Below are 12154 nucleotides of genomic sequence, written 5' to 3'. Positions count from 1 at the left end.
CCAGCACAAAATGAATCACTCAAAGGCATTTAACACATGCGGTTTACAGACCATTTTGTCCTTTCTTCACTGCCCTGTAAATCTTAGGTGGATAATGCAGTTTAGTTACAAGACAGGACGTTGCAGGCAAAATGCCAGTTTTCCACCTTGTACAAAGACAGAGTTAGAGTTTGCTATGTGTCAGATGCTGCTGGGGATAATCAGTCTTACCAAATCAGCTTGTGTTCTGCAAAAGTCTTTTGCGTTCTCTTTAACATTCACAAGACACATGAAGGACTTCAGTATCCATTGACTTTAAGGAGCTTCGTAAATGATTGTTTGATCATATACTGACATATTCCTGCAATACTTTTTTATGCGTGACCTCTTTCACACTTATAGCTTTCCCTACTTAATATGCACTGAGCTCACGTTTCATCAACATGCATATCCTGAAAGCTCACCTTGCTTATTTCTAACTCTTTATGCATTTTTGAGGGAGCAGTTAAGGCTGTGAGCTTTATTGTTTAATGACAGAGCACATTTGGATTCTCTGTTTCTTCCTGAAGTGGCCCCCTTAATTTGGCATTCTGTCTGTAGTTAGAATTACCATTACTGTTTCTTTGTACAGCTTGCTTGGCCAGTGAGAGAATTTGTACTGCTCACTTATACTGTCATTTTCAGCATGGTTTGAGATTGCTCTCACCAGGGATGAGAAAATTTGGGGTGTTTCCCATCCTGAGATGTCAGCTGGGGAAAGATTAGTGTGAAATATTAATCTTCCGAGAGAGATGGTCTGCCTCTCACATACAGCTCTGTCCTTCAAAACCCTGGGAGGCTTGAGTCATCAGAGAGGAAAGCCTCAAGGTTTTTAGAAATGGTGTTGAAAAAACGGAAATATACACAGCTGCATGCTAAAAAGGCAGTCATTTCAGAACAGTATAGGGACATTTTTCTGTTGTCATAATGGAAAAGAGGCAAAGTGAAAGAGCCTTTACTTAAGGCCCCCATGTGCATTCCCCCCCCCAGTGTTCTTCATAGACTTCTCCTTCCCCATCTCAAATCTTTGAAAATGTTGGCAGTTTACCAAGTTGACTAATGTTTGCCTATCCTTATAAAAGGCTTGGGACCTCCTTAAGTATTTTATTTGCCATACACTTAGTGGTGGAAATACCAGGATTTTTTAAATACCATCCCCCTGGAGATCTGCTTTCACTAATTGGCTGTGTCAAGCCTCTGAAAGGCTTGGGACCTCCAGGTTCCTAATGGACCATCTTCTTGGACATAAGTCTGCTTACACTTTAAAATCTCTGTCAGAAGTCCTCCTCCAGTCCTCTCCACTTTCTGCAGTAAGGTGGGCAGTGATCACAGAGTGGCCCTTCTCTGTTTTGGTGCCCCATGTGGAATAGTGCTATTTCCCAGCAAGACACACATGGCATCAAGTCGGATGTCTTTTTGGTGCCAGGTGAAGATCCTTTTATTGGCCCAGGCCCTCCAGTAAGTTATCTATCTGGCTTTAACCTGCTATCTTGTATTGGTTGCTGCTGTTGCATTGTCATTTATAAGTGTTTATTTTGTATTGTTTTACAATACAAAATAAATGTTATGAGCCTTCCTGGGAGTTTTCAAACTGAGGGGAAATATAGAAGTTATAGATTAATTTTCTTGATTACAAATACTTTATCTGCTATACTAGAACATTTGGTAAAAATTGCCATTGCTTTACAGCAAAATTCCTCAAACTGATCCTTAATCATGTGTTATTTTGCAATAAAATGGATACTAGACATCTGCTTTTATCGCTTGCCTTTTTGCTGTGCTCTAGAATAGGTATTCAACCTATCACAAACACTTGCCCTGCTAACTGGTTGATCCCCATGTTAGCCACACAGCATGTTGCTGTCAAACTCTGAAAAGCTGCACAGCATTTTAGGATTCTCAAAAATTACAATGTGATATCAGGAGAGAAGTATCGAGCAATGAAGACAACCTGGCAGGCGTTCCCTGGAAATAGGAAATAGACATGTCATGCTGAACAGAATCAACTGCATCAGTTGGTCTCTTGATTGAATGGAGGCTGGGTGCTAGACTTGAACAAATAAGATGTTTTCCCCCTCCCCCTTTAACTTGGATAGATCAACCATGACATCATTTGAAGAACCTACTATAAAGCACTGCACTGTGCCTATCTGATGTGATTTGGTTGCTGGCTACAGTACTGATTTTGGCTTTTCCCTCACCTTTTCCAGGCATTTCAAGACTAGACGATCAAATTTTTCTGAACAGGAACCCTGGCATGCCCTCAGTGGTAAAGTTTCACCCATTCACCCCATGCATAGCGGTAGCTGACAAAGACAGTATCTGGTAAGATTTGGGTTTGCGAGAACTTCCCTGTCATTAATAGTGGCCTAAGTATATAGTCAGTCTGCATCTTATATCCAACTGAGTTGCATGATTCAAGTATACACACCTTGCCCCCTCCCCCAAAAAGCAGGCAATCCCTAAACCATTTGACTTACTCTATTTATGCCCCAGAATGAGCCTGAAATGAGAAAATGAAGGTACTGTTTCCTCTGTTGTCTCTCATGCTGTGATACTAGTTTTAAAAGAGAAATTATGCATTAGTTGGATTTTCAGCTATATGCAATTTTTACTTTATGAGCCCATCTCAGAATGTGACCCTCACATAAGATGCAGGTTGACTGTACAGTATTTGAACTGTTGTCCTGCTCTTCCTGCTAAGGAGAAGTCTTATAAATAGAATTGCCTTGTTATGCCTAGATTTGTTGCAGACATTTATAATAAAGTTTCATCCTTATTGCTCCTTCTGCAGAAGCCAGAGGTATAATGAAGAAACATTAATCAAAAGGTGTTAAAGAGTCTAAGGGGAAAAAATACTCCTGATTTGAGCCAGTCTGTAGAATAATCTTTAGTATCCTTGGGTGACTGTTTGGAATATAAACCCAGATATCTAATGTGCATATATATAATTTTTCCTTCCTCTCCCAGTTTTTGGGATTGGGAAAAAGGGGAAAAGTTGGACTATTTTCACAACGGAAACCCACGCTACACCAGGATCACTGCCATGGAGTATTTGAATGGACAAGACTGTTCTCTTCTGCTGACTGCTACAGGTGGGTTAGGCTTCATTTATGAAAGGAGATGAGAGGCCTAAAAAGCATCTGAGAAGCTATCTGCCCTTCTCTCCTATTAATAGTCCTGGTCCTGCAGTCTATTTTCACAGACTTGTCTAAATGCAATGTTTCCCTTTTTAAAAAAGTAAAATGAAGAGGCCCTCCAAAGAATCTTCTTTTTAAAAAGTCAGAGGTGAAAAACTTGCTTAGGTCCTTATCCTGTATTGTTTCAGGCTGCTGAGTTCCCCACTACCTCCACGGTGCTTTGGAACATCCAAACTGTTTTCTGCCCCATTTCAAAATATTTTAGGAATCAGAGAAGTTCCCAGCATTAGGCGATCACCCATACCCATTCTTTGGACTCTGGCTGCAAGGAACTGCACCAGAACTTTAAGCTTCTACACTTTTTTCTGGCTGTTTCTGAGCAGTCCTCCACTGGCAGTAGAACTTAAGGCTGGGTTAACCACTAAAATAAGCTCCTGCAAAGACCAGTTACTCTCACAGAACCTATCTCTAGGAAAATTGTGCTCTGTGATAACCTTGTCCCCTTTAAAGCCAACAAGCAGCCATACTGGGCTGTTACAGAGCAGACCATACTATGTGAATCATTGTGTGGAGCAAATGCTATAGATCAGCAGTTTTACTTGATTTTGGCAGTCTTGCTTAAGCAAAATTCCAGACTTCCTTTATTTGCAATGGAAACTGTGTGAGTGAGTGAATGATAGAGCATGCACACATTCAGTTAGATGTTGACCCTGACCATGGACTGTGTTCAACAGAGCAGGAATTATTATTTTTCAAACAGAGCCATACATTTGGAGACTTGATACGTGGCATTTCTTTGGAAGCTCGGAGGCATGCTGTAATTGTTTTTTGTTTTAGTTTTCTAGCTTTGTTCAGGAGTCTATAACTAAGGTAGTCACAAAATATTTGAATCAGTAATCCATATATACCCCAGTGGTACTTGAAAAAGCTCAGGCTGCTATTGTTAGATTAGAGCATCTTGAAAGAATCTCAGATAAACTTACAACCCACTCCTAACCAGGCTGCCTGTAGCATGATACAGAGGCACTGAAATGGCTGCCACTGTACCCTGCACTGGCAGAGAGGCAACTGAGATCTTCTCAAGGTAAGGGAACAAATGTTCCCTTATCATGTGTTGAGCCTCAGCAGCCTCTATGGGTCTACTCAGAGCTGTGCCTGATAAATCGCTGGCACAGAACCGAGTAGCCCTGTGTAGGGCTTTCAGGCCCAGGATGGGGGTTAGGCTGTGGCGGATGCCTCCTCCACCATCCACACCCCTTTCCAGGCCTAAACTGCCCTCCTCCCTGCTACAGCCTCCAAACACGCCCTATCCACCCCCATTCTGCCCTCTCCCTGCCTGTCCGCCACCTGGTGTTGGACTTACCCTGGACAGTGAGAGCTGCTCTTATGCTGGCAGATGCCTGCCAGCACAAGCCACTCTGTGGTGGCGCTGGCCTCCATGTGGTTGCAACGTACTTTATGGCACATTTGAGACATTATGCATGCTCGTCCTGCCCGTGGGGGCTGGCTTAGAATTGGGCTGTAAGAAAAGTATTGCTGAAGATGTGTGCTGTTGTATACTGTCATGGCAGCATAAGGTGCAGTTTTCCCCACTCCCCACAGCTGTCATTGGATTTTCATATATCCTAGGTTACTCTAAACCTGTCAAACTAAGGATTTCCTATTTCTAAAGTGTTTGGCTTAATTAGGAAACTTAAGCAAATGAACAGTAATGCATCTATAATTTCCACCTTCCCCACTGAAACACTGGAAAGGTTTTTACTTGATAACAAGTGAGAACAAGCAAGGCAAAGGGTTGGTGAAATAATGTGCTACAAATAGGCTAGGCTAAGAGATTGTCATACCAGACTGGGATCGTTTTTAAATAAACAAAGCTAAAAATCAAAAAAGCAAACTTAAGGGAAATAAGTGACTGCCACTACCGTGAAACCTTTATGACACGCAGAGTGCAATCCTACCTGATGAGTGGGCTGATTTAAGTCCCTGCACCAGCCCAGGAGTGTCGTAAATGTGCCATAAGGCATATCTGGAACAACTTGAGAGCTGGGTAGTCCAGTGTAAGGATAAGCATTGACCTCCTAGCACCATGGAGGGTTGGCGGGAGGGTGGAACGGGTGCATTTTTGGTGAAGGAAGGTGGATTGGAGGGTGGAACCAGCCTGGCGACCTAGGCCGTATCCTGTTCCCCTCTCCCAAGCAACCCAGCATTACACCAGGCTGCTCAGATCTGTGCCAGCAAATAGTCCTATTGGATTAGCTGCCACGCAACATAGGGTAAAGGGAAATTCATCCCCTTACTCTGTGTTGTGCAGCAGCCACCTCCTACCCTGCCAGTCAGCCTGCCTGTGCCTGCACAGGGTAGGATTGGGCTGTCAGACTCAGATAGTGTAATCATGAGTTTACATAACTTAAGAGCAAAGAAATGTTCCTGTTTAGTACCTTTGTGATTTGTCCCACTTTAGCAGGGGAGAAGATTCATCAGGAAGTCTGCTTGTGGAGAAGAGTTAAGAAACACGTACCATGGTTACATTCGAGTTGGATTTGTTGACACACACACCCCCACAGCTTGCTGTAGCAATACAGATTTCTCCTTAGGAATGCCTGCTTCCTACCTGGAAAACCATAGTGCAGTGGTTCTCACACATTTAGCACCAGGACCCACTTTTTTAGAATGAGAATCTGTCAGGACCCATTGGAAGTGATGTCATGACCAGAAGTGACATAATCAAGCAGGAAAATTTTTAGGAATCCTAGCCTGCAATCCTACCCACACTTACTCAGGAGTAAGTTCCATTTACTTTTATTGTTAAAAGTACATACAGAGTAGCCTGTTAAAAGTACAGATGTGCAACATTTCCACAAATGCAGTCACATACCACAGGAGCATTAAATCTAATATATTAACAATAAAATATTGAAATGAATGCGGACCCACCTGAAATTGGCTCGCGACCCACTTAGTGGGTCCCGACCCACAGTTTGAGAAACACTGCCATAGTGGAACCAATCCTAAGCTGCTTGAAGTGTACATTAGATCAAAATCAGTATTGAGTGAATGACATTTAATTGTGTGGTGGTCGCTCAACTTTTTCTTCTCATCTGAGTCGACTGCTGTCTACATTGCCTAATATTTTCATTTCTGTCCTCCCCTCAAGATGATGGTGCTATAAGGGTGTGGAAAAACTTTGCTGATCTGGAGAAGAATCCTGAGATGGTAACTGCCTGGCAGGGCTTGTCGGACATGCTGCCAACAACCCGTGGTAGGTGTGATTTGACCCCCTATCAAGATTTGGAGGACTGTAAATTACTTGTGATGGTTTGGAGTAGGGCTGGGTAACAGAGTAGATTTTTCTGCTTCTGTCTGTTATTAACAATCATTTGGCCTTTATAGAGTGATTTGATGAGGGATCTCATCCCCATGTTTCAAAAACAAATCATATACAGAAGCCTAAACAGATGCCAGGTGGGGCATAGATATGGCAACAGTGTTCTTCCTAATGGAATACAGACATGCAATTGCATTCTCCACCCTGGACTGCACTGGTGTTGTATTATTGGAGGTCAGACCTAACATTTTTGCTTCTAGGTAGAGTACAGTTGTAAAATGCTGTAATGAGCACTGCCCTTCCTTAAAGACATTATAACAGGTGGTTAAATCCACTAACTTTGGGGTTTATCCAGAAGCTTACCTGCTGCCTCTCTCCTTTTGATTTGCTTGATCACCCTTTCTCCAGCTTTGCATGCTTCCCATATGACCCCGCTAAGCCTGCCTTGACTTTAGCACAACAGCTCTGCTTCCTGCCATTTATTGTGGGGGTTAAGAGGAAAATGGGAAATGTCACATATCCAGGACAGTGGTACAAGTGGATGTAAATGGCTCAAGCATTAAGAATCCCAACAGAGCTACATGTCAACACACGTCCCATCACTGGGACATCAGGCTGAGCAGCTAAGGCAGAGTTAGGTGACCACAAAGCCTCTGTCAAATGTCTTAGTAGAAGGGTACTTGCTCTGCTTCCAAGACACAAGGAGTCATTAATTCTCTGACAGCTCTCATTTCTGAGCCTGTATATCTCAACAGTGGTGTCTGACAGCTGCTTAGTTGAGAACTTCCTGTTGTTAATCCAGCTTTTTGGTAGCCCTTTACAATCTTTGCGCTAGTACAGACATCTTTGTACAGTAGTGGTTTGATGTGTCAAAATAAAAATGTCTGCCCTTTGAACATTAAGATTTTTACATTTCAGTAACAGTGCCCACATATTGTTCTTTAATGTTACCCTCCTCCTTCATACAGCCCTTATTTTTCCATGTAGTGTGATTCTTAGCTATTCATTGGAATCTACATGCAACATCTCAGATCTAAAACCTTAAGCACACCTTACTTTGACTGAATGATTTCTCTTCAGACTTTCTTATGCTGATTCATTCTCTCTCTCACATACATACACACACACACATTTAGAAAACCAGGTCCATTTGCTGTAAATTGAAATTCTGTAGTGCATCACCTGTGCACAGAATTGATCATAAAGTGCTGGAATTCAGACATGTGTTATTAATGTTGCTGTGACTAAATGAAATCCTGACGTTTATAGGAATGTCATCTGCAAAAGCAAATAGATGCTAGAGAGAAAATTTGCTCACTTTATGGTTCTTGTGCTCCCTTTACTGCTTTGGAAGAAGAGCAGAGGACCAAGCTAAAATCTCAAGCTGAACTCTATAGGCCTTGTCTTCACTGGGCCTTTAGTATTTATATAACGTTAATATTATGCAACTTTTACCTGAGCCATCTGCAATGTGTCCATTTGAGGATCAGCATAACCACTCAGTTACTGCACAGTTCAGTTCATTGTATTGATTGCAATTGCTTTTGTCCATAATAAAACCAGATTTTGCAAATACAAAATTATCCCCATATAGATATAAAAACCAGGATGACACATTTTAATAATTCAATAATAAAGCTACTAAATCATTAAAAGTTTCCAGTTTCAAAATCTAGTAGAGCAGTGGTTTTCAAACTTTTAGCAGTGGGACCCACTTTTTAGAATGAGAATCTGTCAGGACCCACCAGAAGTAATATCATGACTGGAAGTGACATCATCAAGCAGGAACATTTTTAATAATCCTAGGCTACACACTTACCCAGGATTAAGCGCCATTTACTATTATTGTTAAAAGCATATACATAGTGGCCTTTTAAAAGTACAGAGCTGCAACATTTCCACAAATGCAGTCACATACCATGGTAGCATCAAGTCTTAATATATTAAAAATAAAATATTGAAATGAATGGGGACCCTCCTGAAATTGGCTCACTACCCACCTAGTGAGTCCCAACCCACAGTTTGAGAAACACTGTAGTAGAGTTTTTAAAATACATTTTTAATGTCACCATTACAAGAGATAATATAGCCTGGTCATGGCTCCCTTCTTTCATGGCAGCCTGTTTTTTGTCTTGAGCACCGCCATCTGGATCACATGAGATGTCACGTGATTCTCGTAAGATCCTGTGAGATCCAAGATGTCAGCACCCAGAAGAGCAAGAAAGAAGAGGTCATCAGGAACATCCTTCTATGCCCTTGTGAATTCACCATGGAACCCTGAGGCACCACTGCACACCGTTTGGGATCCCTGGCTATAGCTATCTCTGGCAACATATTACTAAGTAAAATAGTTAGTTTAAAAGGAGTAATTATAAGTGTTATAGGATTCCATTCTGGCCATAAAATCAGAGATCAAGCCTTGAAGTATAATAGGAAGGGGAAAATATAGTGGAATAAATCCTCTGTCACATTAGCTGCACAAAATGCACAAAGTTTGTAACAAGAAATACCTCATCTCTGTGATTTTGTTGGGACAAGCAGGTACGCATGAGTCTCAGGCTTGTGCATTCCTTCCTTCCTACACTTGATCTTAGCCAAAAGGCTGAGAAGCGATCCTTCCTTCCTTCCTGCACAGAGTCTGAACTGTAGTTAGCAGCAACCAGAATTGCAAACCAAGTTCAGAAAATTGTTTTCAGAACCCATAGTTTGCCAGGAGTCAAAGCAGCAAGTGATGGTTTGCTGTGGTCACAACTGAAAGGCTTCTAATCTCTACATGCAAGAAGATAAACAGTTGTCTCATAAGCCTTTGATAAAACAAAAGGGTAGTTTTCTAATCTTTGAAAAGTTTGTAGCAGGCTGAAAACTGCTCCCTGCTTATGTTATGGACAACTTAAGTGTGTTGCTGTACTATAACATCCTTAGTTCCACTCTAGATTGGTGACTTAGCAGCTGGGAAGTCTTTTATTGTCTGTTCTGAGAGCCGCCACTTGCAGAAGTCTAGCTAAACTCTTTATCTAGACTCCTACAGCTCAATTTTATTGGAAAAAGGTAGCAATGGAGTGCTGGTTCCCCTGGCACTGACTGCCATAAAGCAGTTGGCACCGGCCGTAAAAAGTGCTTAGGCAGTGCACTGGGTAGCATGCTGCCAGGATGCTGGTGGGAGGTCTGTAGCCTTCCCACCCGTGCCAGTGGATCCCCAGCCATGTGCCAATCAGTGAAGATGACGGTAAAGTCAGGAGGGAGGACTAGGAGGGGAGGCCATGAGAGCGGCAGATCCTGTGGCGATGGCACACACCAGATCCTGTCCCCCTTTTCTGCAGCCTCCCCATCCTCTTTCTCTGCTCAGGCTTGTATTAGCAAAATCTTGTGGAATGGAAGGCTTATGGAGGTATAAGGAGATTTAAATCCCCTTTCACCTCAGAAGCCTTCCGATCCACCCCTTCCCCTGTTGGATATACTGCACCCGTTTTTGGCATGACTGCACAAGTGGGGGGAATAGGATTGGAACATTAAAGAGGTTCTTCTTTTCATGCTGACTAAACTTAAGGGGAATTACATTTCACCGATGCAAACTAGTAAGATGTGTTCAAGACAGTATTGCAGCATTTGCTCTAGTGCAGAGGCTGGTGTGTGCTGATCAGATCCAGTTGTATCCTTTCCTTGATGTGTCTGCTGCTTGCTTCCTCAGTTCAGAAGAGTTGGAACCTATTAGTCCAACATATCTGGGCATACTCAAGGGTCATAAAAAAGTAAACGTACATGTGTCATGAGAAAACAAAGAGAAGATAATAAAAGATTAAATCCACGCCAGGCAAAGCAGACCAGCCTGTTGGCAGAAAACATAGCTAAGAAAAACTGCCTTGCAGATATAGTCCAGTCTGAGTAATAGACATTAATTGCTTATCTCATGGGAATACAGATCTTGCTACTCTGACAGAGGGAGTGGTGCCACTATTAACTGCTACAAAGCAGAAACATTTTAGCTGATCTTAATCATATCCTTTTCAGCCCTCTTTACAGCATCAGCAAACAGAAAAAAGGAATGCAATTACTTTTCAACAGATGAGGTGCAAAGGTTGCTTTATGACGGTCATCTCTGATTTGAACCTTTGCACCATGGCCTTGATTTCCAGCCAGCAAATATTTTCACCATTTAGGTCAATAGGCGCTTTGATGGAGGTGAGGTATGCGTCTTTGACAGAACCATTCAGAGCTCTGTTAAATCTAAAATTTCTGTTAGTGTTGCACTATGCTGTGGGAATGATAGGGTTAGTTATTCTCAGACAGAAATTCACTCACTGCAAAGATGCAGGGTGAATTAAATGAGTCCTCTACAGAAATGAGATTCTCAGTAGAAGTGCCAGCCTTTGCTATGGAGACTGCAGGTACAGTTCAGCACAGGGTTGTAATATGCCTTGTGTCTCTCTGAGACCATTACACTCATGGCCTCAATTTCTTGTGTTATGCTCTTCTCCTTACATGGCCAGAGGAATTATATCTGCATTTCAGCAGCCTCAGCTGTTGATTGTTTTTCCTCCATCTTCCTTCAGCACCTCCTAATCCCCTGTTGGTGATGTAATCATCTTGATGAAAAATGGGTCAATGACCTCACAAGGGGATTGAGTGAACAGCAGGAGCAGAGGACACTCTTAAGGAGTGGACATGACCTCTCTGTACAAGCTTTCTCATTTGTGAAGAACAGGCTGGGCTAGATTAAGAGGGCTGGAAGGAAAGAATCTTATAATACTGTGTGTAGTTCTTTTGCTCCTGCAAAATGTTCATGACGTCTTTATAAAGGGAGCCCAAAGGCTTTAGCTCTGTACTAACTACATATTACAAGAGAGAACAGGGTTTTTCTCCCCTTCCCCCCTTAGCATTGGTTATGCCTTTGTCTGGCTTATACTGTATTGTCCACAATCAGAATCATTGTCCAACTACAGAATGAAGTCCAAGAAAAACAAGAGCAAATCTCATGTTGCTCATAGTCTAACATTTTGAACTGTGAAAATTAGAACTGATATTGAAGGAAAGGACTTTTGTGAGCGATTGGGAATCAAGAGGAACCACAGGGGTTGTGTACTTTGAGTTAGCTTCAGGTCAGTGCTGAGCTAGTGTTGATTTAACTCCCATCTAACCTACATTGTCTGTGATGAAAACATCAATATAGCATTAAATTCTGCAAATAAAAAATATCTTCACCAGAAAAGTGTGTGCGCTGCGCATGTAAAGATGGGCAACATGCCAAAATTGACATTGCAGTAAACCCAATACTTGGGCATTCTGGTTGCTGCATGTTGACTGAACTAGTCTACTCTTGTGCACTCCCTTGGCCTGTACGACATCAGAGATGACCAGATGCTATGCAAATCTGTTGTTCATCTGCATTCTTCATGGGGTGAGTCTCTTTTAGAGTTTTGTACATAATTTTTGATTTCTCTTAAGTTTTAGTACAATTGAGCAAATTAGATCAGCGTTTTACATTTTTCAAAATATAAAAGTGGCCATCTTATAAGAATGATAGACAAATAACCCTTTCCCCACCAATTATTGTATTTCTATCACACCCTTCTTCTGAAGAACTACAGCATATATGGCCCTTTCCCAGCCAATTTTTTTATCTACAGTGAGCAATAATACAGTGAGGTAGGTTAGGCTGAGAGTTGCCCAATAA

The 12154-nt window shown here is 42.0% G+C and overlaps 1 protein-coding gene across 5 annotated transcripts in view; it reads left to right on the top strand.

Annotated features, from left to right (window-relative positions):
* RPTOR (regulatory associated protein of MTOR complex 1) overlaps positions 1–12154 on the top strand; it is a 434461-nt gene that overhangs the window by 383497 nt on the left and 38810 nt on the right. For all 5 annotated transcript variants that reach the window (XM_066615740.1, XM_066615739.1, XM_066615738.1 and 2 more), the window contains 3 exons: positions 2229–2343; positions 2989–3113; positions 6313–6417. In XM_066615740.1, the coding sequence (XP_066471837.1) occupies positions 2229–2343; positions 2989–3113; positions 6313–6417 (345 nt within the window). The remainder of the gene's footprint in view (positions 1–2228; positions 2344–2988; positions 3114–6312; positions 6418–12154) is intronic.

Source organism: Tiliqua scincoides, chromosome 2, assembly GCF_035046505.1.
Source record: "Tiliqua scincoides isolate rTilSci1 chromosome 2, rTilSci1.hap2, whole genome shotgun sequence".
In the NCBI taxonomy this organism is placed as follows: domain Eukaryota; kingdom Metazoa; phylum Chordata; class Lepidosauria; order Squamata; family Scincidae; genus Tiliqua; species Tiliqua scincoides.
This window is presented reverse-complemented; position numbering and strand designations above follow the sequence as displayed.